The following is a 27192-nucleotide window of genomic DNA, read 5'->3' as shown; positions in this document are numbered from 1 at the left end:
GTCAACTTGACCCAAAGTTATTAATCACACTGCTCATTTCTTTCAGAAACACAAACTTTTATTTTCAGTATGACACTAAATGCAAGCCATGAGGCTAATTTTATTCTTCTTTAAGAAATTCAGTTCTTATTATAATTAGAAGACTGTCAACAAAGGATTTTTCTGAAAAGGAAATATAGTTCTGACCCTTATTCTTTTCTAGAGCTTCTGAAGCAACACCAATGAAACAGTCAAACATACAAAAATGTCAGCATGCATAACAAGCCTGTTTGTGTTGAGAAACAGCCCAATAAGGGCACTATGAGGAATGCAAATAAACAGAATCCAGAGTTCCGACACCAGTCATAAGAACAGAGACAAAATGATATTTTAAATTATAATAAAATAAGACAAAAATCAACGTAATGAAATTCAGTTCAAACAGAAGGCGTCAACTGTCCGGCAGGGCTCTCCTCTGAAGTCAGTGATGTGTTTCTAGCTCCACGATGGTCCACTCTCCCTGTGGAGAAGCAGCATCTTCTGGGGAGAAGCTGGTTACAGTAATGCTAGTGGAGGAGTCCTCCATGGGTGAGATAAGCTCCGCCCAACGTTTGAAGGTCTCCTTCTCTGGGGACAGGAAAGCCTGCGAGTCCAGACAGTCACGTGACAGAGACAGAGTCTGCTTGATAAGATACTGGGCCAGGTTGAGCTCCTCAGGTACAGGGTTTATGACACCCAAATTGGACGCGTGGTCTGTCAGGAGCTGCTTGAGCAGGCTCCAGTCCCGCTCGGCAAAATCGCTGCTTTTATCCCCATCCCCTGTTTGCTTTTCTTCCTCTGCTTGCCGTTTAACATTCCTGTCCTTGTCCGAAAAGTGCTCAATAGCTTCCCCCACATCCATCTCGTAAATGGGGGACAGGGCTTTGGATGGTCGGCGGTCATGTTTGCAGCTTTGATCCAATCTGTCACAACCAATGTCCCCTAAAAACAATTGACAATACTGCACAATGACAAACTGAATCATTCCTGCACAGGTCTTTTACTCAAATCAGAGACTAATCGCTGCAAACTAAAATAAAAAAAATATTAAAAAAAAAACATGACAGAAAATTTACCCTTAATGCAACTGTTCCCTTTAAAACACACAACAACAAAAAAAAAAACAAACAAACCCCACAAAACCCCGTAGTGATGTCAGGTGACGACAACACAGTGAGCGAGCAGTGATACTGATGATCACATATGATTATCACCACAAATTTCAAGTTCATCAGTTCAAAACTCACTCATCACTTTAGATATGCACGTCAAAAGGCAAACAGTTGCTTTGAAGGTAATGTACAGAGGTTTGCTTTGCAGGATGCATCTCTTTATCCACCTGTTCAAACAAAGTAAGCCATGCACTACCAGCACCAGTGAGCTTTGCATTTGCCAGAAAGTAACAGTGATATGTTTTGATATTCACGTGCAGGCAGACGTAAGAAACAGACTTAAATACTGTCACAGAAACCGAAATGCGAGCAACAATGCTTTTACTTAGTTGCACAAAAGATGGCATAACACCATGTTTCTTTAGACATTCTCTGTCTTCTCTACTTTTAACAAATTACAAAAATGGCAAAAGACTGATAATTACAAAATATTTCATGGTTGCATAGGGATAAACCCTTGGAAGTGGTGCAGCAGGACTTCTTTTTCAGGAATATGATAGTGAAAAAAGAGAGACATGGCAGGACAATGAAGACTGCTCTAGACACACGTTACGTACGTTACAGAGGAGGCTACTGACACTACACAAAACCTACTGAACAGAAGTGTATAGACAACAAAACACTTTCCTTAAAAGATGGACCTCTACGTGTCTAGACACAGGTCTACTGGGTATGATGGAAGATGATGGAAAAATCAAAATATAAAACATAAATAAAGGATGGTGCTGATAATGATAAAGCAATTTCAACAACGGCATGCAAGTGTGCTGTGCAAAATTGAAAAAAAGGTAAACAAAAGTCAGAAAGAGGTACAATCTTGAATACAAATAAAAAGAAACAGAAAAGCCAGGGAAACGTTTCCTAGCATAACAATCTTTTCTGAGCAGCAGTGGCAGTTTGGTGTCATCTACTTTGTACAAACAGTTTGTATATTTGGACTTTTAAGTCAGGTAGTTACTCTCCAAAGATTTGGAAGAAAAAGGAAAAGAAAAAAAACCCTAACAAGTAATTTACCTGATTACAATTTTGAAAAGGTGCTACGTATAACATTTTAACACCAAAAAAATAAAAATAAAATCATCTATGAACAACAAAATAAAACATCACTCCGCTGCAGTTTCACTCCCACATGATTCTCAGTCTTACTGAAGATTTGAGGTAATCTGTTTCCATGTAATAAGACATTGAACATCTTTTATTACAGTCTGGTGTTTCCATGCGTAGAAGCACTTAAGTGCAACATTGTGACAACCATGAAAGTGAATCAATGCGCCATGCATTAGTTTTTCTTAATGCGTCTCTTTGCCATGTTTTTGCTCAGAAGATGGATGTCTACTGTTCAGTGCAGCAGTCATTGTTATAATGTTGTGCTAAATCCTCTCCCTCTTTTTAAGTACTTGTACTTTTATTTTAAAAAAACAAAAAACAACAACAAAAAAAACAACCCTGCAGGGGAACAGTGGAGCTCAGAAACCGCTGTTATACTAAATCATACTCTAATAAAATCTGGATGTAGCCACTGTGATGCCACCTACTGGTCAATGGACTCATTGCACTTCTAAATCTCATCATCGATTCTTGAGCAAGAGATGAACATATTTAGACTTGGAGTGCCAAGTTATCAGCTGATGTTTGTATGCTTGGTTAGCAAGCTGTATCAATAAACTGCACCTGTTAGGTAGTGCTGAGTAACAGACTAATAAATTACTAAAATTTCACTCACACAGACAGAAACTATCCAGTCTGCAACAGAGTTATTTTCAATTCAACAGTGGAGCTGATCTGGTGTGACTTTGGAGTCAGCCTCAGGTGGTTATTATCAGAGGAACTGTTTTTAACACTTCCGCTCTGGCTACATTTTTCAGCCCTGAAGGTTGCTGCTTGATATCTGTCAAAACGGGAAGGATACAGCTAGAAAGCAATTTAGTTAAACAAGACAAAATGCTTATTTTAACCTTTGTGGTTTATAATTTGGATTCTATCATTTTTGAGCTTTTAATACAATTAGAATTGGAGTACAAGTGTCCATGTGGGGGGAAAAAGCCAAGCTACATGCTACAGTGCAATTTATCCCTAAGAAGACACCAACAGAAAAACAAACACAAATAGAGTGTCAGAAAGAAAACAGGTGCTGTAGCAGCATGTTCTCATACAGCAGCCAGTGAGATTTATGAAAAATATCTTGATTACTGGCATAACAAAATGATCAACTAAACTATAGTCTTATAGTGCGAGGAATCATACAAGCGAAAGAAAATGAATCGATAAACTGGTATTAAAATGCTTTATGTAGCACCTTCAGCTATTTCAAATGATCTGTGGCTCAAAACGGCTAAAGGTTCTTCCACTGCATAAAAGAAATGAAAAAAAATTATAAAAAAATTTATTTTTTATGTACATAAAAGTGCATTGAAAAACCTATGTCACAAGCCTTGTCAGAAACAAGGCAGATTATTTTAGGCAGATACAATTTTATGATCATTTTTAATGAAATGTACACTGTTTTTCTCTTTGATGAGTAAACTGAGTTTGAGCCTACATGCCTCAAACTAAAGGTAGTTCAGTTGTTAAAAGATGTAGTTTCGATGGGACCAATTTCCATCTGTAAAAGGATATTGATGTTGCAAATTCAAATTCACACCAGCTACATGAGAGGGCTGAGATGAGAGAACGTATTTAGCTATTAAAGAATTGTGACTATAGATTTTATTTGAATTTGAACTTCTATTTGTTACTAGTTACTAAACTAGTACACTTTGTAATATCCTTTTTTTCTGAAGGTGGGGTAAGGTATATACTGGAAGTAAGTAAGGTAAAGGAATTAAAGTAAAAGTAAATGAATCCTGTGGGGATAAAATATACCTTCACTGATGGAGAGTGGGGGGATAAGATGGGTTTGGATTTGGGGTCTAGGAAGGATCCGGAGATCATACATTACCTGCTGGAGATTGTGCAGCATGTACAGGAGAGTCCCCTGTCAACTGAGACTCATTTAAGTCTAGATGTAAATCAGCTTTCTTGCTTTCTGAAGGATTGGAGTAATTTTTGCTCATCCCTCCATTGTACTGTTCAGTGTGACGCAGATCCAGATGGCATGGGCGTTCTTGGGGAGGCGTATCTCTGGTGTCAGAGCCCAGGGGAGGACAGCTGGACTTCACTCTGTCTACCTGGATGTGATTTTCCTCCTTCTGCGTGGTGTCCTGGATCTCTGTAAGGAATACAGATTTTTCTTCCTGGTCCTCCTCAGGTTTTTTGTGCTTCATACCTGTGTTTTCAACATGATGTGGCTGGTGGTTCTGTTGGTCACTCAAAGGGGCGCTACTGAACTGAGGAGCAGAAGAGTCATTATCAAAAACATCACAGGGAGTCACATCTTGCTGCTGAGGTGGAGTTTGGACACCGCCCTCCTCTGAGCCCAACTCCTCGCACTCATCAACAGATAGCAACACTGACCGACGGAAGTTAGATGACTGATAGTCTGGTTGCTCGTTCTCCTGGTCCACACCTTCGTCGTCAAAAGCCAGGTTGACTATCCCCTGAAAGTGTGGTGAGGGTTCAGTTGGCAGCGGCAGACCCTGACCTGGAATCACTTCAACTTCTGATCGCTCGTCTTCTGTTTCCTCCTCCTCATCTTCCTCTTCCTCAGAAGAGAAGAGCTGGTGGTCAGGGACACTTTTTACAGTCACAGTGGCCTCAACTTCTGAGTGCTCCTCCTCCACTGGCACCTCATCTCTTTGCAACCACGAACGAGGGCGTCGCCTTACTCCCTCTTCCTCGCTGGTGGTCTCCGCTTCTCTCCCACGCAGGCGGACCTCCACTCTCAACCCAGCCCCACCTTCATACATCTTCAACTCTTCCGGCGTGCTGGTGTCACTGCTGCTGCGACCCAAGAAGTCGTGACAACGCATGGTGCCGCACTTGGACACGCCTCTATCGTTGGAGCAATCATCATCCTGTGAACCTCCTGCATCGTAGTCCTCTGAGCGGGGCTTGATGTCGTCAGAAGAAGTGGTGTGTGTGCTGCCGGTCTCGGATTCTGGGCTGACCTGATGGTGGATGCCGCTCCAAGAATCCTCTACAGGGGTTTCAGTGCTTCCCACACTGCAGGGGTTATCTACGGGCTGTTGAGTGTCTCTTGGGGGATTTGGCGAGCTGATCTCATGAACATCTTCGCTGATGTGAGCTGGGATGGCATTGCTTTGAGGCTGTTTCACTTTGCTGCCTTCAGTTTTTTTACAAACGTCTGCTTTTGGAGAACTGACACGGGTGGCGTTTTTAGCTGCTGGTGCATCACTGGTCTTGTCTCCTCCACCAGCAGTGTTTTCCAGCTGTACTTGAGACTTCTGGAGACTCTGCTTGGGGCTTGACTCTAGATGACGTGACTCTTCTCCATCCTGGTTTGATGGCTGCGTACTAGGTGCTGCAAGCTGAGCAGAGGGTACTAACTGTGCAACATCTTTTTGCTCAACAGCATCTCCAGAGCCTTCGTTTGGACCAGGCTCTGTTTCGCAGTCTGCCTTTTTACTATTCCCTGCCTCTTTTCCTTTAGGTTCTGATTGCTTGGAGGCAGCAGCAGCTGTAGCGGAGGTTTTAGAGGTTCTTGCAGCTTTTGGTGAAGATTTCTCTGTAGAGAACTCTGTAGTACTTTTTGGCTTTGATCCAGACTTGGCAGCTGCTACTGAGGATTGCCTGGAAGGAGCTGAGGAGGCTTTTGCTGGTTTAGTACTGGACTTCGCAGAGACTCCAGTGGCTGAAACGGGTTTTGTGATCTTCTTTTTAGGAGTTTCACTAACTGTTTTATCTGTTGCTGATGGTTTTGAAGGATCTTTGCCATCTTCTTTCCTGGGAGAAGCCGTTTTTCTTATGGAGGATCCATGTTTGGAGCCTTAAAGAAAAAAAAAAGGACAGAACATTAATACTATGCAAATGGTGTAAAGACAGACAAATTAAGAAGATTTTAAAACTTCACCATGGTGATCTGGTGTGCTCCTTCCCTTGGTATCTGCTCTTGCTGCTGTCACTGCAGTGGCCACTTTCTCTTCTGGACCAGTCTTTAATTTGCTAGTTTCTCTCCCACCAGTTTTTTTGGATGGACTGATGAAACAGGCAGACAAAGCAATAAAAACAACCATGTGAGAAAATTATTTTTTTTAAACAAATACTTAATTAACACTCCGGGACAATATCATCATAAAAATATTTACAGGAAGAGCTGCAAAAAAAACCAAACCATGAATTAATATTTAACACCAGTGGGGGGCAGCAATGTTATTTCTCCAATTTGGTCAAGGGCAAGCTTCTGAGACATGAGCAGACTATAAATCCAAGGAACTTTTAGTGGTTACTTCGTGTCCTTGTGAAGGATGTTTTTCTTGGCTTTTTAACAAAGTCAGACTTCAGGAACACAAACACAGAGGACATTTTACAGTCTGAGACATGCTGTGGGCTCAAGGTCAAAATGTCTTTTTTAGCTGAGATATTAGGAGAGAATTTACACAGCAGAGGTAAACAGAAGCTTCCTCTGATAGCTGTGATTGCTAACAGCAAAAACAGAAAAAACGATCAGTTTTCTCACAAAAATTTATGTGAAAAGACAATTTAGTGATAACCATTTACCACAATCCACCACCCACACCACACTCAGATGAAAACTCAAAACGGACCCAAAAATGCAACAAAGATATTTTTCAAGTATTTGCAGGCTAAGGAAGAAGAAAAAAAGATTTGTTGGTTTCTTTCTGGGGAGCCAATGAAATATTAATGTGCTCCCTTGTGATGCAGACGTCAGGTGATGCTGACTGTGAAACCGATTATTTTTAACACCTTTGAAAGACCCATAACAGGCTTGTCAGAATACACTACACAGTTGCTTTTATCCTCCTGACAGCCACATGTGACCTAAAAAAAAAAAAGAAATAAATAAGGCAATAGTGTGCTGCAGTGCACATCTTAATTGCCCTAGATTTACATTGCTAAACATGCGGTCTCATGCATGTTTGGTTTTCTACATACTGACTGCTTGAAACCAATGAGACTGAGCGAGTGTCTGCTGGATGTGCTTATTTTACAAATTACGTTTAATATACATGAACACAAAATTCTCTGCACTCTCACACCTCTATTTGGGTGACTGAGTTGTTTTTGACCTTCTGACATATTTCCAGTACTGCAGGTGGCAAAAGTGGGTTTTTTTGGTCACAGAAATTTGAGTTATAGAAGAGCGTTGTCTATTACACTTTTCTTTTAAAGCTGCTTATTTACAGAAAGTTATTAGCAACCAAAATACAAAAGGAAGTGACTGTTTGTTTCCCAAACCCTTCAAGTAAACAGCTGGCTGTGGCTCAGGAGGTGGAGTGGGTCATCTTATGTAAGGGTCCTTGGGACCAAATTGCTCCCTATGCTTCCATCAGTGCATGAGTTGGTGCATGCACTTAAAGATAAAGAATAAAGCATTGCATGATTGTTTGACCATGATTGAGTGAGTGAGTAAAAAGTGCTTTGAGTGCTCAGTTAGAGGAGAAAAAAGATACAAGAGACAGTCCATTTAACATATTAAAACTTTACTTGAATGTCATTTGATACTAAGCCCCCAAATGGGAACATCTAAGGGGTAAATGTAACCATTAGCATTTGACTGAATATATTAACATATTAAGTGCTGCAATGCTAGAGTTAAACTCACCTGCTAGTCTTTGTTGCATCTGATCTCTGAGGAGCTTTTGTCATTGGGGATTTGGTTACTGCCTTGGCCTGGTGTTTGGGCTTTGCGCCTAAAACAAAGAACATGGATCACATGCAGAACTGCTGCAAGCAGAAGTTTGTGAGTGCACTAATTTCATCCCTCCAACTATATTTAAAAAAACAAGAGAGTAGAAGGAAATAATAGAAAGGTGGCCTAATGTAGGTGCTCTTAGCGCTTAAGCTCACATTACAGGCAGTTGCTTTCAGGGTGGAGTACAGGGGGACACATGCTGCATTTGTACCAGTTGAGGCCCAGTTGAGCTGTGAACACTGATATCAACTCTTTAAAGCTTCACTCAGTAAAAAAAAGCTCAAATAATCAGTCACACCACCCTGTGTGACAGCTGTAAAGGGCTTTGACCTCTGCTGTTTTGTTTCCAAGGACAGGCACATGCACTTTGTTTCCTCATGAATCAACATTCATACATGACACTGCCCTTGTCTTCCACAAAATCCCTCCTGGCCACAACGCCACTTTGATCATACTAATTAGTCTGGAGGCCCCTTCATATTTCAGCTACAGTTTTATCCCTGAAGTGTCAGTGAGCTGACTCACTAACACTTCAGCCTGGCTGCTGTGATGTACTATACAGTAATTGGTGTCAGTCAGAATGTAAAGAAGTCAATAAAGAATGTGAACCTGGAACAGAGTGGGTGTCATTGCGAGGGCTGCTGGCACAGTTCTCTGGAGATGCACTGCCTGATGTAGATGAAGTGTTGGGCTGGGCTTGGGTGGTGCCAGCAGTGTTGTCAGCCTTTCCTGCTGAGCTCTTTTGAGCTTTCGTTCCTGCTGTTTGGCTTGCAGATGTGCCGCCTGTGGGAGAGGTTTTAGGCCTTGCACCTGGATTTGGCTTCTTTTCATGCTCTTTAGCCCCAGGAGAGCTTCTGGGGCCATTGGCACTGGCTATATCATGTCTAGCTCCCGCAGCTCCCGTGCCATTGACAACTGGCACCCCAGCTGATGCTGTCTTTGCTTTTGCTGCTACACTTCTGTCTGCTGGTTTCTTCACATTCTTTGCCTTGGATGTTTGACCATCCCCTGGTTTGTTAGCTGCCCCAAGTCCATCAGACTTCATGACTGATGCAGCACTGCGAGAGGAAGGATTTCTGTTTACAGACACCCGCTGGGTCCTATGAACAGGAGGACTCTCAGGTGCAGATGAAGGGCATTTTATAGCCCTTGACTGCAGGGGAAAAAAGCACATTAGTTATGTAACAGTATTACTGAAGTGAATTAATAAGCCACAAAACAGAGCGCTGCCTTAAGAAAGTAAATCATATTAGAGTTTCCTACGGAACACTAGAGCATACCATTAGAAACAATGCCATCTATCAACTCAGATCTAGACAGCCGCCTGAGCACTCTATAGTTAGAGCTAAGCTATGAATTCTATTATGTATCTCTATGTCTTTTTTCACTCAGAATCTATCAGCTGTACATTCCTCTTCGCACTGCTTCAAACCACCTCCTGAAAATCTTCAGCAGCTCCACTGCTCCTAACCACTCTTGGCAATGTCTATCTGAAATGCCTCAATCAGCTTATCTTATCGACACATCTGCTGTTCTTTTCATACGGTATCCTTCTCCTGTGAGGGTAAAGCCATGATGACATATGGCATGCAACAGACAGGCCACAACTTTTCTCTGAGCTAAAGCAGCCTCGCAATCATAAAACTCAGAGTCCTTAATAACAACCACAATAAATAAAAAAGGACCTTAAATGAGGAAACAAACCATTTAAAATTATTACCTGTGAACTAGTGAATACAGGCTTTTTTCCAAGTCTTCGACTGTCCCCTTTATCAATCGCATCTGTCAAAAAAAAAAAGGATGAAATCAAGTTCATTTCAATAAGCCAATCAGGATTCTGCCAATATTCAAATCTGAGCATAACACAGATGAAAAGGTGGAACCATTTTCTTTTTTTGTAAATGACGCCGTCCTGATGTCCCGTTCGTTATCTGAGCTAAAGCAGCCATTCTGTTCATTCACAAATTCCTGTTTCCACACCCTATGTTTACCACTAAAGAAACAAACATTAAATCAGTGGACTGATGGGGTCACCTGTGTCTGGTAAGCATTCGTCCAGACAGAGGATGGCCATTTCTATACTTCATATCTAATATTGCTAAAAATTAAAGCAAAGTCAAATTTACTCTATTTGCCAAAAGTGCATTTGTTATGTTTGCATGCAAGAGTGAATTCTGATTGCAATAGGCAAGAAATATAGCAGTAATAATCACACACCGACACCAGCCAAATATATTATTCATGCAGTACATTTCAACACACTTCTAAGAAAGCAGTGTATTATTAGTACGTGCAAAGCAGTGCAGACCGACAAAAAACAGGAATCCAGCCTTTCATTCACACCCATTAAAAAACAAGCATGGCGTATCTGGTGCCTTTACCATACTGCTGTGCACACATCTGTCAAACACTGTTAAAATATAGCTTAAATGTGTAGAAAAGAGCCCTGGCTAGACAATAAATTGGTTAGCAGTGGCCAGGTTACAGTGCAGAAAGAAACCAAGAAGTATTAAATCAGCCAACAGCATATGCTTCGGAGCTTTGGTTCCTCTCTGATGATGCAGAACCACTGCCTCAGCACTAGGCAGGGTTAGGGAGAGTGAAAAAAAAAACAAAAAAAAAACCCACTTACATCCACACACCGCATTAAGAACCTTCTGTGTGCCTGGATATAATAGGTCCCATAAATGGAATAAAATTATTTACCTGCCAGTATCCTCTCTCTGTGTTTGGATGATAGAGTCTCCCATCCCTGCGTGTGGCGAACCGCGTAAAACGTCTGAAGCAGGAAGGTCCAGAGCCGGCCGCGTAGCGCACAAATCTCTTGCCTGAACGGCTGGCGGTAATACAGAGGAGAGAGGGAGGAGAAGAATGGAAGGGGTGCGCTAAAGCACAAGCGAATCAGCAGCTGCTTCAAGAACCCTTCTCCATGGCAACAAATACCCCCTCCCTTCTCCCTTTGCTCGCTGAATCTGCCCCCTCCCTCTCCTTCCCCGTCTCTGTTGCAGAATCAACTTGGGCTCCCTTGAGAGAAATCTGTGATGTCACGGGCTGATGCGGACACTCCTTTTTCCTCGCTTGATTCTAAAAAAAAAAAACAAGGCTGGACAAGTAGGGAGGAGCGATCTCCACCTCTTCCGCCTTACCCACAACACATACCCTTCTCTGGCAGATACACAGGCTACGCAGATTAGTGAGGGTTACACGTCACAGTCTCCCTCTGCTTAATCCATTGTGCCGTACTGTACAGTATTTAGAGGGGTTATGTGCTTTGACATGTTCAGCCAGGTCACTTTCTCCTGAAAGTCCTCTCACAAGCTTAACGTCCCTGTTTGAATGGTTTTATTAGTCCCTTTAAATAAACAGTGACACATTACATGCCACTATTTCTATACTTGCTCATCCAATAACTCAGAATTAGAATCCACATTTTTTCCATTTTAGTTCCTTTTGTATAGAAAACATATTACAAGGGGCCTCTAGAAATGTTTAATCTGTCATGTCTGTAATTTTTTTAAATTAAAAATATTGTAAAATATTTCACCAAATGTCCAAAAGTCACAGGATTAAGAGTGTGTTTTGTACAGTGCATTTGCACAGGATAAGCAAAGTCAGTGCTTTGCTCAGACATCTGTGCTCTCTATCTACAGACCTTAGGTTAATTTTAATAACTGTTGAGTCCGTTTAAAGACATCAAAGTATTCCAGGCCAAATGCTTTTAATGAATATTTTCCTCCTTACATCTTAGATGTTTCAGTCTTTGCATTGTATTTTGTGTAATATCATTAGTCCTCCTGATTTAAATCCAAAAAGGCTGTGTAAACTTTCGCATGAAACTTTCATTGTAGCCCCACACCTCTTGTGCTGGGTAAAATTAAAGAGAAAAGGTGAAGTGAGTACAAAAAACCAAACAAACTGCAAATTATAATAAATAAATAAACACTGGATGCACAGGATGAATGTTACAAGCCTTCTGTCCTTGGTGAAAGATGCTAGGAGATTACTAGGAGTACATGTAAGTTCACCAACACTCAACCAAGCAGAAACTGTCACACGTGTAGTTCTCCATGAGGTGGTAGCATCTGTGTGCAAGCATTTACACTTCGACAGAAGCAGAGAATATGAAGGATGCTTCTGGCGACTAATTTCCTAAAAAGGAAGAATCTCAAAACTGAGAACATTTTGACTGACAAGATTAACTATTGTGTGTATATTTGAAAACTATTTCAACTCATGACTCACATGTGTCAACAAATATTTAACCAATAACCCACATTTTGTGGCACGTGAAACACTCCACACAGGTTAGTTTGCTAAACATAGCTAACATTAGCAGTGCTACCACCAGTAGCCTTCTTTGGCTGCAGGTCAACATCCAGCTGATTGTACAGAAAGTGGTAACGTATGTTTGTATAAGTTTTTGCTGACAAAGGCTAAATGCAACATCCATGTTGCACGTTAAAATCCTGTAACATCATCTGTTTGTCTCTCATTTTCCACCTTGCCTTTTTATGAGGGTTGTTTCCATGTGCTCCCCCATTACCTACCACTTAAAGTGGCTGCGAAAAATCTAAGAACCAACAGTTAAGTGGTGTCGTACATTAATAAAACACAATGTTAGAATATTTAGTCCTCCTATAATGTTGCTGATTTAACAGATTATTAAATACGAGGGTAAAATAATGTTTGCTTAATAACTTGTCAACAAAAATATTGGCGTAACATATCCTGGGTGAACTAAAATTTTCTTGCTTGCTTTTTCAGGTGGTCTAGGTGACTTACTATTACCCACCTTTGATTGTAATTAATGTTACAGATCTACATGGACTGAACTAAGCAAGGAAGTTTCATTTAACTGCATACACAGATGTGATACAGTAATATAATAGAATTGTGACTCATTTCACCTCCTCTAGTTGTTGCAATCGCCTCTCCATGCAAAAATCCTCCTCAAAGTCATCTTCGCAAAGCGAGTGCACAGCAGTGAAAAGGTCACAGCAGTTATCCACAGTCACACCTTCCCTGATGGCTGAACAAAGCTTCCTTAACAGCGTGGGCTCTCTAGTAAACTCTTCTCTCTGTAACGCAATCAGACATAGAGATAAATATGGGGGCTGCTTCTTGTTACATTTCCAGACGATCATAATAAATCAAAGTGTATTTGTATGGCTACTTCACCAACTCACTATGCAAAGGTCCTTGAAAGCCTGAGTGTCGGTGACTTTGGGGAAGTGCTGCACAATGACACGCAAGCTCTCCTCCTGCAGCTCTGTGGCCAGGCTTCTCACCTGTTGGGCCCACTTGACTTCAGGGAGAGAGCCAATCAGCTGCTCAGTTCTACAGAGCATGGTCACGGCGTTCTGCACAGTCTGCATGGAAATATCTATAAGCTAAAGAAACTCTTGCTACGTGACAAAACAAATTAAAGCTGAATGAGCACAACTCCATACAAAACTCTTTTACTCCTGCCCAGGACCTATTGATCAATTGAGGAATTCCCCCGCATTGTGCAACCACTCTTGGCCAGCACAGAATCCCAGTACTTGGCAAGCATGAGCAATATATCCCCCCAGTGATGTAAGACAGGCTCACGACTCAATTATCAATAAAAAGGCTGGCTCACTCCCCATCTGTCTGCATCATACTCTTCAATCACCCACCCATTAATAACCAAGAATTTAATAAAGGTCATCTTTAATTAGATCATGTTCAAATTTCCTTCCTGTGACAAAAAACTCCCAAACAACACGGCTTGATGATACTTTATGACCATCTATTATATGAATAATTACAGCTGCAGACTCTGGGAGGGACAGACTTACCATTGTTTCAGTTACAGCTGTTAGGCAGGCTCTGTGGAGTTCAGGTGGCAACAGGGAGAAGTTCCTCTCACACCAGACTTTCACAAAATGCTCTGCAACCCACCTAAAATGACATATTAGAGATTAATAGGATGGCTAATTTTCATTTCAGCAATTCTATCACTTATTCCTAAATAATTTCTCTGCATCGTAACCCTGAGGCTCTGAGTATCAGCCAGCAGCGTGTTGCTTGAGGGAAGAAAAAAAACAATGAATGACTGAGTGAGCATGAGAGGCTTGGTAACGCACTGCTGCAGAGAACAGCACTGTTCGGTTCACCATCCCAGTCGCGTGACTCATCAGACTCAATAGACACAACAGGGTAAGGGCAGCCCCTCCTCCCCACAACTTACATCTACACACACCACTTCAAATAAGACCCATCACAGCCAGCTCACAGCCTCCCTCAACACATCCGATTCCTCTGACCTACATTCACACGATTCTTGCCCACTCACTGCAGAGTGCAACACCACAGTGTGCAGTAGTATCAGATGCGAAACTGAAAAAAAAAAAAAAGACTTAGATGCGCATCGCATGTGAAGTGTATAAAATCCGAGAGCAGAATGAAAATATGTAATATCTGCTGTAAAACTGGTGTTTTGTTTTGGTGCAAAACACCGGATTTCTTTGAGCTTCATTGTTCCACTGAAGCAAAATTCATTCACTCTCATGTGATGATGTGATTGCTTCATTGGTTGCCAAAGTAAACGTCTTTACTGAGCACTGTGGTAGTTTGAAACACGCCATGAAAGGCTCTGTAATGGGAAGCACAGAATCAGAACAAAAAAATGTAGACACCCAGACATCAATTCACACAGCATTAATATTTAGAGGTTGGTAACTTACACTGAAATTATAAATACACAAGCCTAGCATGGGACAAATATCACATATTTGTTTGCAATAATTAAAAATTATCCCAGGTCCCTTGGTATTACGTATCCTGTGCATAGGTCTAACTCCTATGAGAGTTATGAATGATGCATTGGCAATTATGAGATAAATTATGAGATAAATTTGTGAAAAAGTCACAAGTCAAATTCCTGTTTTCTTGGCGTCAAGCACAGCTCGGTGAAGGTCCTAAGAAGGCAGTGCTCTGGATCACTCGAAGCCATAGCTCAATTAGAAGCATCAAAAGTAAACAATGAATCAAAACTGAAAATAAACTTTGTAACAAATAAAGAAAGAGCTAAATAAAGAACTACTTTATTTAGAATAACTCCAATCAGCAAAAGATCTGTCAAATGAATGCTGTGTAGTTGTAGTCTCAAACAAATCTCAGGACGAGAAACAAAGCCAAAGAGGTGAGCTAAGCCACAAACAAAATCTCATATTGACTGATTCTAAGTTTGAGAGTTTTGGCATTAACAGACACCACGATGGATCAACACTGAAACACCATTGCGGGAACCTTCGAGTCTATACGTGTGATTTGCTACTCTGGAGTTGGACATCTGCACTGAATAGACTCCAGCCAGGCCCAGGCTAAGAAGACACAGCAGTCCATTCTTTGGAGAGATGCTTCACCCTCTGGGTTCTGAAACCTTGTGAGTATATGCATTTGTAAGCCGTAAGAAAGCTTCCAAAAGTGTGGGAGTCTTGTTAAATTGCCCAAACGGTGCTGAGTGCAGACACTTACCGCTTACACTGCATATGGAGGTTTTGAAGACCTAAGGCATGTGTGAAAGAGAGGCACTCAAGGACTGTTCTCTGAACTCCATCAGCTGGCTGCAACCGCACACAGACAAGAAAAAAAACCAAACAGCAATACAAATATATAAAATGCTTTCAAACCGTTTCATTTAGGATGCAGTAGCATTCAGTACTGAGAGACTAAAGAAAACAAGAGATGATTACCTTTTTGAAGAGATTTTCTAAGGACACGTAAAGCTAAATGTGTGGAGACCACAAAAACTTTTTTCTTTTTTTAAATCCATGATGCCACATACTATTATGTACATTAAAAAAGGACACATCCTGCATTAGAACTAGGGACTTTTCTGAGGCCATTGAAGACACATGACTGTGTGAAGATTGTGTGTGAAGGATGAAACTATTTTTTGCCGTGTGATCATAAATTCAACGTATCTGAAAAATCAAACTTCAACGACATGCTGGTTTTAATGACATTTTCATTCAAGTCCATGAAAGCCATCCATCAAAGTACTCTGCTTGTCAATAGCTCACCTTAGGGAAGAAGCGGCAGTAGTCTCGGGTCAGAACCATTTCCACTACATCTTTCAGCCCCTCCAAACCCAGCATGTCTGCAGCCAGCACCACCTGACTGTGGAACAACAGACACCACATCCACGTCAGCATCTTTTCTTGGTTCTGAGTTTTATTTCTGTCAGTTCCCTGTACATACAATACCTGGCACTGGCTCTTCTGGGCAGATCCACAATGGCTCCATACATGAACTGAAGCAAGATTTCCATCTCATCTGGCCCCAAGCTAAAAAGATTAAAACAAACTCTTTATAAGCCTTGAATTGGAGGTTAACAAACGAAACTGCCCCAGATCTCACTCTAATATTCTCAATCTATGCACATTTCTTTGGCTATAAAGCCAAATAAGCCAGTAAATAAAAATCAATTTATCATGCAGCACTCGATCCATGTGCAATATACGGGCCTCACAGGTTCCCCTACATGTGCAGGCACTCTATTCTGATTTCTGTCTTCCCCGTTACCCTTAGATCAGTAATGCTGAGGTGTGTGACACGTCTCTCCCCGGAGGGAAAAATGGGCTTCATTTGCCTCTGTCATTCTGAAAGAAGGAGAATGCGAGTGGTGATGGTGATGCTGAGTGGGCGGGTGGTAGCGGGGGCTCTTCAGGAGGAAAAGGATGAGAAGACATTTATGTGCCTTGCAGAGGAAACATTCCAACTTTGCTTGGTTGAAATCTGAGCCAACTATATGAGATTTCACTGACAGCACACTGGCTGTGTCTGTTTTTGAAGTGTGGAGTTAAACATGGCATTGTGAGTGAAACCACATACAGTGCAGAGCCACCTCTGTAGCAATACATGAATAATTAATGCTCTATATGCAACTGCACAGTTCAGAAATTACGTTAGACCAGAAGTGGAGGTGTATTATTGATCTCTATGTCCTGCTGCTACGTGATGCTGATGTACTGGCCTTACCCTTGCAGAGTGATGCACTGTCTGGAGCTCTCCATCCAGCTCCCGCTAAGCATTGCTCGGAAGTACTGAGATCGTGCACACAGGATTGCCCTAGAAACCCAATAAAGCAGACAGCTGCATGTCAGAGAGCCACCTACCATTTATTCTTCACATCATTTGCAACTGAAATTGTTTGCACTTAAGCAGCTTTGAAGTGACAAGCAAGAAGAAAAAAATTAAATAAAAGAAATTGAGTTTTCTTGAATCTTTAAAGGCTATTTTTATTCTCTCTGACCTCACTGTACCATCACTGGTGTAAAAATACACCAGACTAGAATATTTATAAAAGGCATTAAAGACACGAGAGATTTTTCTATAAATTCCTTTTTTACTGTACACCCTTGAGTCCACATTGCTTTCTTTCTTGTCTTTTGGCAGCGTTTATCAAATATTAGTGGCATGTAAAATAAAGTCTAAATGTGGTAAACCACACATTTAATTAATGACTTTGATTTTCTTAGGCTAAATAGGATAGCAGGCAGTTTGTTTCACAAATGCTTCTGGCAGATTTTGTTAAGGTAAAGATATGTCATCAGTCAATTGGTTTAACAGTAGGTACAGTTTGAGGGGTTCAAATATTTTTGGTTGACTACAGCTGAACTCTAACAGTTAATCCATTTTCTTCACCACTCATTAAATCCAGGGTCATGGTGAGCTTATCCCATGTGTTCATTAGGCAAGAGGCAGGGTACACCCTGGTCAGGTCCCCAGTCCATCACAAGGCTAACAGACAGAAACAGACACCCATTCACTTTCAGATTTACACCTTTAGCCAATTAAGAATCACCAGCTGACTGAGCATGCATGTTTTTGGACATGCCATAAGAAGCTGGAGTATCCAGAGAACACCAAGCGGGCAAACTCCACACAGAAAGCCCCCCCAAAAAAAAAGAACAACAAAAAGAAAAAGAGCCCAGCTTCTCCTCTCTGCTGAGCTTTTTATGGCTAATGGGTCCCCTGAGCAGGAGCTGGGAAAATCCTGTCTCCATAGCTACTACAACCTCTGCACTGCTGAATGACCGCCCACCACCGCTGCTTCACATTTGCATGAGTCAACAAGCGCTTTATTGTTTAACATCTGATAAATGTGTCTGTGATGTGCTGAAGTGAGGCGCTGCCTCCGATGTTTTGCGAACCAAAAAATAACCAAGATTAAATGGAAACCACACGTAGGCGCTTTAAATTCAATCCCATCAACACATAACACTTAGAGAATCTATGGGAAATTTATCAGAGGAAACAAAGAACATAATAAGGCAAATAAAGATATACCAAGGCAATTTTTGACTTCAATATTGCTGGACTGAACATTGGACTGGTAATTATTATTAAAAGAACAAATTACATCAGACAAAGATGAAGGACAACATGAACTAATTCATGTTATTCAACAAAAATATTTGCTCGAGTTTTATTTGAGCTCAGTGAGTCTTTACTGCATACTATTTTATGGTCATCCTAGTTGTTTCCTTTCCAGCCTCACCTGTGGGGAACAGCTGACAAGAGACAGGTAACGAGTAATAACATTAAGCTTCCCAAAAATTTGAAACCAAACATATGGAGAAAGAGAGGAGCTGACAAAGAAAGCACCATGGTCAGAGCTTTCAGTCACTTGGTTGGAGTTTGCAGTTAAAACAGCTGCAAAGAGACAAAGCAAAGCTGCTGGGGTAGCAGATGTGAAATACCTCTAAATTGTATTACCTTCTTCCATACTATGTTAGCTCTCAAGCCAGCCATTAGTGAACTGCTGCTGCTGCTCTGTGGTGTAATGAACAAAGAATAAAACAGACACTACGTAGCTCAGCCCAATTCAGCCTTCTGAGTCAGAATCAAACAATATCCGATCCAAATACTGCACCGATTTTTGGCTAACTCTAATTCAGTGAAATGACCTGAATTAACTTAACTGTGTCTTACAGTGTCACCTCACTTTTTCATTCATATAACACCGCCCAGTGGTTTAATCTTTGCTTGTTTTCCTTCAAACTGCATATAATTTTACACGTTTTGAGTTACAGTGAAAAAAGGGTAATTTCTGTATATGATCATATAAGCTTAGAAATAATTGTAAATTGAGCTACAAAAAAACGTTTTTTATTCCCAGTGTTTGGATACAGATGGCTGAAAATGTTGCCATGAATAGATCTACCTGTGGCAGGAAAAGACCTGATCTGCTACTTGGATAGTAATGTCACACTGCTCTCCCCTTTGGTACAGATCCAGCAGGTCAGCTCCGAGGCCAGAGGCTGGCTCGAGAACAACAGCATCTGCACACGAGTTGAGAAGGATAATGAGGAAGGACAGGAAGTGGAGGGTGGAAAAAAAAGAGGAAAGCTTTAGGCTTATATTAATCTGCTGAGACCACACACAGAATGTGTGTATATGAGATAGCTCTCAGTAAACCAAGTTAAAAATACTGTAAAATATAAAAGCAGAGTAAAATCATGAACTAACCACAGCGTGGCCATGCTGTAATTACCAACAACAACAGGGATCTCAAAGCGATTAGCTCTTAAGTGGATTATGGCTGAGATAACATAATGGGAAGAAAGTGGAGGCGGGAGAGTTGCTGAGCAGCTGAGCCGTCACATAACTTGAAATAAACCCTTCATGGAAAAGAGGCTGGATCTGTTTACCTGATTCAGTGGATCTATGAAGGTCTGCTGTGACGGGAGCAGGCAGAGTACTTTCTGGCACGGAGCCCTCAACATCTGGGATTATTGGAGCCGAGCGCATGCTCTGGTCTGCTGTGTACACTCGCCTGCAGGGGAGAAAGACTAAATTTAATTAAGAATCTTTCATACATATTAAAATGACAGTCTCATCTGACGCAGCTAGGCGATCTAAAGTGTGCCGAATTTGCTGTTCCTGCTCAGTGAAGCATTTAATAAAGAGGCTAGCAGGCCAGACCTCTGCCCTAACACCTTCTGAAAGGCGATTGCTCTGCTCTGGGTATTGTGTTATTGTATCAGTTTGAGTCACGGTCATAGTCAAAACAACAAAAGAGGAAGAAAAACGAACCAAGCAGACATTTTCTGAGTGGTTTCCCCCAGAAAGAAAACAAACAAACAAAAACAAAGAAAAAACAAAAACTCTTTACGTCTTACCAAGTCAGCTGGATGGTGTAATCACTTAATCACTTAAATGAGATCTGCTCATTTTGGTTCAATTTTTTTTTAATTGAAGTTCAGAAATATAATACAGACACAACACTGCTTGTCATGCGAGTCTCAAAGAAAAGCAACAAAGCAAACATAACAAATTTAGACAAACTATAAAACACTACAACTTAAGACATTCCTATATATACTTATTTTAGTGTATAAACAATATAATATCAGCGAGTAAAATGTTTTTTCACACCTCATTTTGTTTTATTTCACTATAATAACCTTGCCTAGGTGTTACCAGCTAAATGCAAATTTTTAGCCACATGCTTGAAAGTATATTCATTTTTTGCTCACTGCTGCTGCTCCCAGTGGCCATTTAAAGATCGAAAACGTATCATTTTTGCTGGTGTAATGAATGAGGCTTTAGTAATCTCCTCTATTCAAATCTAACAACCAACTGTCCTTACTTGTTTTTAACTATTTTAAGTTAGTGCAAACAGATGCAGAAACAGGGAGCTGACTATCACGAGAGCCTCCCTCCTCGCTGCGTGTCCTCACTCTATAAGACTGAGGTGCAGTTCAGTGCTATAAGATATCCTCTGTACTTTATCAGTTTATGTATGCGTCAACTTTCTGTTGTTGTTACATAATTTTTTATCATAGATGTGATTAAGAGTTATTCTGTACTTAATGTTGGCCTAGGAAACATTTTTTCTTTCTTTCATGTTTTTAGCATGTTGAATAGTGATCTCTCCCTCTCTTTCTGCCTATCCATTTTTTTGTGTTTTTTCAGCCACTGTCCTTATTTCTTGTTTAAATAACCGAAACATTTTAAAAGACTTCTGACGAGTCTTCTAATTGAAATAAACATCCAGAAATACTGCTTCTCCCCACCTCTTTCTTTCCCTTAATCTCCTGAATTAATATATAAAATTTAGAGTTCTTTGTTTAACTAGCATGCTTAGCTACACTGTAAATGACACACAGGATGAGTTTAAGTTTAATTAAAATTTGAACAAATTTGGTGACATTGCTGCACAGATCACTTTTTCCTGCACCACCACAACGGTGGACATTTTCATAAGGATTTCTGAGCAGTTTATTCATTTTAGTAATAAGGTTTAGTGTGAGGTTTCATTTAAATTTCACCATCCACAAAACATCACTCTTTTGCTTCCCACCTACCACATATAGCAGGAAAAAACAAAACAAAGCTGAACCCTTTCAGTAGCAGCAGTTTCTATATGACCTTATTTAGAGTGCTATGTCTAACTATTAAGAACGTCTTCCAGAACTAGGTAATAGAATAAGTAGTGCTGCTGGGAAAGAAGTTTTAAAGTGACTTCTCATTTCTGTGGCAGTGCAGTCGTAAGAGGAAGGCTTCTTGTCCTAATTTTAATTTGCTAATGAGACTCCATTCATTGGATCAAAGCCTGCGCTGCAAGGCTTTGATTAAAACTCAGTTTGCTATTTGTGCGTCTCAGCAAGAACTTGAAAATGAGCAGTGTAATTTATTATTCAATAGCTGCAGCATTTGCAGAGCTCACTGAATCAAAATTACCAGCGCTTCAGAATAAATATGGAGCACTTGGCGCCCCCTGTCAGACAGACACTGAAGCAGCAAAGATAACACATCAGGGAATAACTACCGTCTCATAACACCCCTACAAGGAAGCAGATGTAGAGCAAAGGTTTCATGTATACTCAGTGAAATGACCTACCTAAGGAAATCTTTGAGCCCAGACAGCTCATAGTCTGGCAGATGGATGATGATGGGATCTTTGTGCGTCTGTCCCTGAAGGACATCAGGAGCTCTGGCCAACAATACAGCTCTGTGTGCTCGGATCGAGCCAGAGCCAGCATACAGAGAAACATCAGCCTCCAGCTCCTCCTGCAGTAGCCTGGGGAAACACATCACAACACTTTAACAGCGGTGTTTAACAAAATAAATAAAACAACAAAAGTTGGGAAACAGTTTCGTATTTCATTGATCTTTAAAAACAAACACAGAAAGGAGACAATGAAGAAAAGGCCCAAGGCTCTGAAGATTCATCTGATGGCCCATTTTTCCACTTGAGAACAACACAAGCAGAGTCCTGAGGTGGTCTTATCATCTCATTCAGCCTCAATAACCAATGATCCAGAAACCAGTCAGCTGATGGCCAACTGTGACACTATGACTTCAAACTCCGGTGCTGTGTCCACTTGTATTACCCTTTGATTAGAAATGCTGTCCATGCACCAAGGAGATCCACATCCCAGAGTTTCCATTTATCTGTGAAACCTAGTGCAACTTTGCTTGCACCAAGTTTTCTATTCCAGATCCACTGATCCTATTATCTGAGGAAAAGCTCTACCCACGGCAGGCATTTCTTAAATGCAAGTTTGAAAGTAAGTAAATATAGTAAACATTGTACCTTCTAGAGGTTATTCAACAATAATTCCTCTGCTTCTGTGTTCTTTTAACACATCATGAATAATTATGGTTTTTACAAATACACTTCTGTCATTTCTTATTATTATAACTCTAATATGGAGCCAAGCACGTTTAAGAGACATTTGGAAAGCAATCTTTTTTTTCCCCCAAAGGAAAACATGGCCTGATTCAAAAGAGCACTGGCTGTGAAACAACATCATTTATTAGACTGTGTCAAAATGGTCGATAAGTACATGTAGGTAACGTATATGCCAATGAAGCTTGTTAAAAAGACAAGAAAATGTCAGGCGCCTTCATCCAACAGACAAAGAAATACTGACAATATGTCAGATGACATGGGTTACTATTTCACAAAGAAAGAACGAATGCAGGAGTGAAAACCAGCTCTATACTCTTAACATTTGAACAGCACTGGAGTTACTGCTAAAAAGTTTTTTTTTCTCAGTTATGGTGATGAATATCTCAGTGTGACACCAAATCTTTAATCAATAAAGCTGTCTGACAGGCTGTGCAATCGGTTTAAATGCTATGAGTGTGTCTGTGTGTGTTACTGAACATTCAGAAAATCTAGCCTGGGTTATTAAGGTACAGACACTAGATTTTAACTTCAGCTTTACTTTCTATAACCACATTTTGCTGCTTTTTTAGAAGCTTTTAATTAAATCTTAGAAATATTTTTTAAGTAGCATACAAAGGTGGCATAGTGGTTAGCACTGTTGCTTCACATTAAAGGAAGGTCCTGGGTTCAAATCTGCTATCTGGACAGGGCCCTTCTGTGTGGAGTTTGTATGTTTTCCTCATGTCTGCATGGGTTCTCCCTAGGGCTGTTCGATATAATGATATATATCGGATGACAATATAAAAAGTCTATCGTTTCATTTTATGCTATTGTTTGTTTTGTGGTGTCGCAAAATAAACTGTTTATGGCAATATTTTTTCACTGTTTTGATGGTCACTGTAGTGGCTATATTAATTTCTTAAAGTTCTCTCTTTCTCTTATATTTAATATAACCACACTACAGACGGACAAGCGCCTGTTTTTACGCGTTGTGGTTAGCAACAACGATGGTAACACCATCGCGTGTCCGCTTGTTTATGTTCCACATAAACCTTTCACAATAAAGCTCAAGATCCTGTTGAGACTTTTCAAAATAAACTGAATCACGTGAAAGAGCAGATTATTTACGGATGAGAAGTAAAAAAAAAAAAGACACCAGGTGCTAAAAAATAAACCTTAGACTCAAACGTTAGAACAGGCTTTTCCCTGCAGCACACCGTGTAATAAATACAAAGAAAACGGCGGCCGTTACAACTTATGTCTAAAAATATATAGTTTCATACATTGTTAAAACACTGGACTCCAGGTACGCGACGCCTAGCTGGAAACACTTCCCGCAAGTCGAGCTGCCAGAGTCTCACAGAATTTACAGAAAATGTTACATTTTTGTGATTTATATCGTTATCTGGATGATAGAATTCAAATATCGGGATATGAGATTTTGGTCATATCGCACAGCCCTAGTTCTCCCCAGATACTTCAGCTTTCTCCCACAGTCCAAAGGCAGGCAGTGGGATCAGATTAATTGGTGATTATAAACGAGGTGCAGGTGTGAACTTAAGTATGAATCGCTGAATGCCTCTATGTGATAGCCCTGTGACAGACTGATGAACTGTCTAATGTGTACCCAGCCTCTCGCGTTATGGCAGCTGGGATAGGTTTACACTTTACCTGAAAAGTGAAGTACTGCAGTGACATTTTCTTTCCCTGTTTTTCTCAATCTTAAATTGAAGATTCTCTTTCTTTGCAAAATCTGATATTGAATTAATTAAGCTAAAAGTGGTGTTTTTTTGTTTGATTTAATCAGCTCTTTCTACAAGTTCACATTACTGGACACAAGAACTGGTCAATTTTTATCCTTTGACAGCTCGGAACTGCCTTGGACAGCTGGATGAAAACTTGTTGCACATGTGTCAAAGCCCAGCCTTTAACACTGAGCTTTATGAGTCAGTGTCAGACACCTTACCTGTTCAGGTCTGCAGACAAAGCAGAAGATAAACATCTCTTCAGCTGATCCTTGTGTTTGCGCTCTTTGACCTGGAATTCGAGTCTCGCTGCCTCACTGGTGATCATGGTGTGTTATGTTCTCTAAAAGTGAGACAAGAGGGAAGACACACTTCAGCTTGTGAACTCAAAGGTGTTCTGGTGGAATGGGAACCACATCTTCCAGTGGCATGCTGTGTGCACACTATGACAAAGTGAGGCAGATCATCACAAACTGTGACAACTACACCAACAAGGATCACCTGACAAGTGCTGTCACATAGTCCAGGACAACAAAAGGCTACTGCGTTCACCTTTTTTTTTCCGTAATCATATGCTGCAATACCATCTTTCTCCACAGTCGCTGACTCATATTCGCTTTCCTTTTCTATCCAAAGAGGCGCTGTTAGCAAAGTTTAGCGAAATCAATGAAACCTGGAAGAGGTGACCGCAATAACGACAGAAAATCACCACGTTACGTGACCGAGAAATTTATTTAGCCGTACCCTTAAAAAGGATGATGATGTTATCCATGGTAAAATGCCTGCTTTCGTGTGTTTCCAACAGAAAACACACCCAGCACCGCAAATATTAACCAGTGTCTGTTTGTGTGAAGTTTAATACTCAATAAAGCAATCCTTTTACAAAATTAAATACACGGAGCCCAAATTCACCTGCTCTAGCTCAGGTGTTTCCTCGTTCTCTGTGGGCTCCAGTTGGTACTGTAAGCAAATCAATCTCATTTTCCTCTGGCTGCTAGCATGCTAGCTACGAGGAGCTACCGTTAACAGTAAGCTACCCCCTTTAACCTTTAACTACCCTCGTCAAAAAATACACCTGCACAAATTAACTCCAGTCGATAGCTGCCTGCGAGCACGAGGCTCGGTAACTGCTCGTTAAGGATAAAATAAATGAATATGCTGACCCACTGACCAATGTTGTTGACATCACTGCTACACGCTGTTCGCCACCCACTACGACGCGGTTTGTCAAACGAAAAAGGAGTGGACACGCCGGAAGCTTCGGAACATGCGCAGTACACCTAAAAAGCTACCTAGCTAAAGAAAACGATGCATTCACGTACAGCCTCTTCTAAACAGACAAACACAAGAATGGACGGGTTTGTTTGGTTTGTTTGGGTGAATACTTCAGAGATGAGAGACATGGAATGTAGCTCCACATTTTGAAATCTATTTTCTTTTATACAGTAGAAGTGATTATAAATACAGAAAGAATGAAAGCATGCTAAAGTGACATTAGCAAGAGAAAAACCTAGAATTATCAAACAACTAGAAGGTGGAGGGTCGCGTACTGGAGCGGGCATATATGGCAGGAATATGAAGATTTCAACACATTTAGAAAAAAAAACATAATTATGAAAAGTTAGAGTGAAAACCCATCGATAAATATTTCATATTTTATTGTGGTTCACAGTGTCATATAAAAATTGTTGCTTTTGAAAAAGCTAAAGGTTTTTTTGTTTTTGTTTCAAATATGCATACATTATAATATCCGGTTAATAGAAACCTGAAAATATAAACCTGTTTTCTACTGAGTTACCGGAGTCAGTGAAGGCAGCAAATGAACTAGCTCGCCTTAGTAGCATTTACGTCATTGTTCCATCCCGGATTATTAGTCCGAGTTTATGATGCCACTGTACAGTACTGTACATGAGAAAAATTGATAAATACGAATAATGTAGCACTGGGCATAGACTCGGTATAATCACTATATATGTGAGAATGAAAGTAAACGGTAAACTTTCTAATAACTATAGTGCTGTTTTACATATTATTTATGTAGATACTTGTTATATAGGAATATATAATGTTTATTGTATTCTCAAAACGTAAGTCATTCATGAGGGCAACATTTGATTATTCAGAATGTAAAAAACTGCACCTAACCTAAATTGCAATTATTGAGATTTCTACATAAATATATATAAAAACCATGAAAATATTGTGTCCCATGGTGTGAAACATGCTGTACCTGAACAGCAGTGAGTGAGTGTGTGTTGGCAAAGCGATAAGACCTGTATAAAAAGTAAACCATAACAAAATGCAATGATTTGCAATTTTTCATTTCATGAGGTTCAAAAAGTTCTGAGTTGGAAGCAAGTAGGCCAGTTTAGCACCCGACTATTCTACTACTAAGTATACTCCAGATACTTCAAATCTTATGAAAACTTTATGTACTGTCAGTGATGAGATATTCAGTCTTTATACGTTTATGCTGAGGAACATTATTCTGAAAATGTTCCACAATTTTTTTGTAGGTTAGTCAACCTCTACCCAAGCATTTCTGAGACACTCTTCCCCTCTAAGATGCTCATTTTATACCCAGTCATGTGACTGACCTGCTACGAGTTAACCTAATGGTAAATGGCCTGTATTTGTATAGCGCTTTACACATCCAGTCATCCACCCATTCACACACTGGTGATGGCAAGCTACATTGTAGCCCGACCGAGACTGTCCAAGCCCAGGCTCGAACCAGCAACCTTCGGATTACAAGGCGAACTACCAACTCTTGAGCCACGATCGCCCGTAATGTTACAGTTTGTTCCTTCAGTTGTCTTTTTAGTACCGCTT

The 27192-nt window shown here is 40.5% G+C and overlaps 1 protein-coding gene across 2 annotated transcripts; it reads right to left on the bottom strand.

Moving 5' to 3' along the window:
• Window positions 1–36: 36 nt before the first annotated feature.
• On the bottom strand, window positions 37–25650 carry btbd8 (BTB domain containing 8). 2 transcript variants are annotated; one of them, XM_026157743.2, is made up of 19 exons: window positions 25532–25650; window positions 24582–24703; window positions 21842–22021; window positions 19647–19771; window positions 19160–19277; window positions 16972–17061; window positions 16197–16277; window positions 16014–16110; window positions 15466–15554; window positions 13785–13887; window positions 13149–13331; window positions 12870–13040; window positions 10669–10798; window positions 9683–9744; window positions 8572–9115; window positions 7873–7960; window positions 6160–6284; window positions 4129–6075; window positions 37–960 (listed from the first exon to the last, which is right to left on the bottom strand). In XM_026157743.2, exons 2-19 carry the CDS (start codon window positions 24686–24688, stop codon window positions 461–463), a joined length of 4740 nt encoding a protein of 1579 aa, XP_026013528.2. In that variant the 5' UTR covers window positions 24689–24703; window positions 25532–25650; the 3' UTR covers window positions 37–460. The 2 variants fall into 2 exon arrangements, with proteins under 2 accessions (XP_026013528.2, XP_026013530.2); XM_026157745.2 differs by lacking the exon at window positions 25532–25650 and adding an exon at window positions 25273–25449.
• Between the last annotated feature and the right edge of the window lie 1542 nt (window positions 25651–27192).

The sequence above is a fragment of the Astatotilapia calliptera genome, chromosome 23, assembly GCF_964374335.1.
Source record: "Astatotilapia calliptera chromosome 23, fAstCal68.1, whole genome shotgun sequence".
Lineage (NCBI taxonomy): Eukaryota > Metazoa > Chordata > Actinopteri > Cichliformes > Cichlidae > Astatotilapia > Astatotilapia calliptera.
The sequence above is the reverse complement of the archived record's forward strand: the minus strand, read 5'-3'. Positions and strand labels throughout refer to the sequence as shown.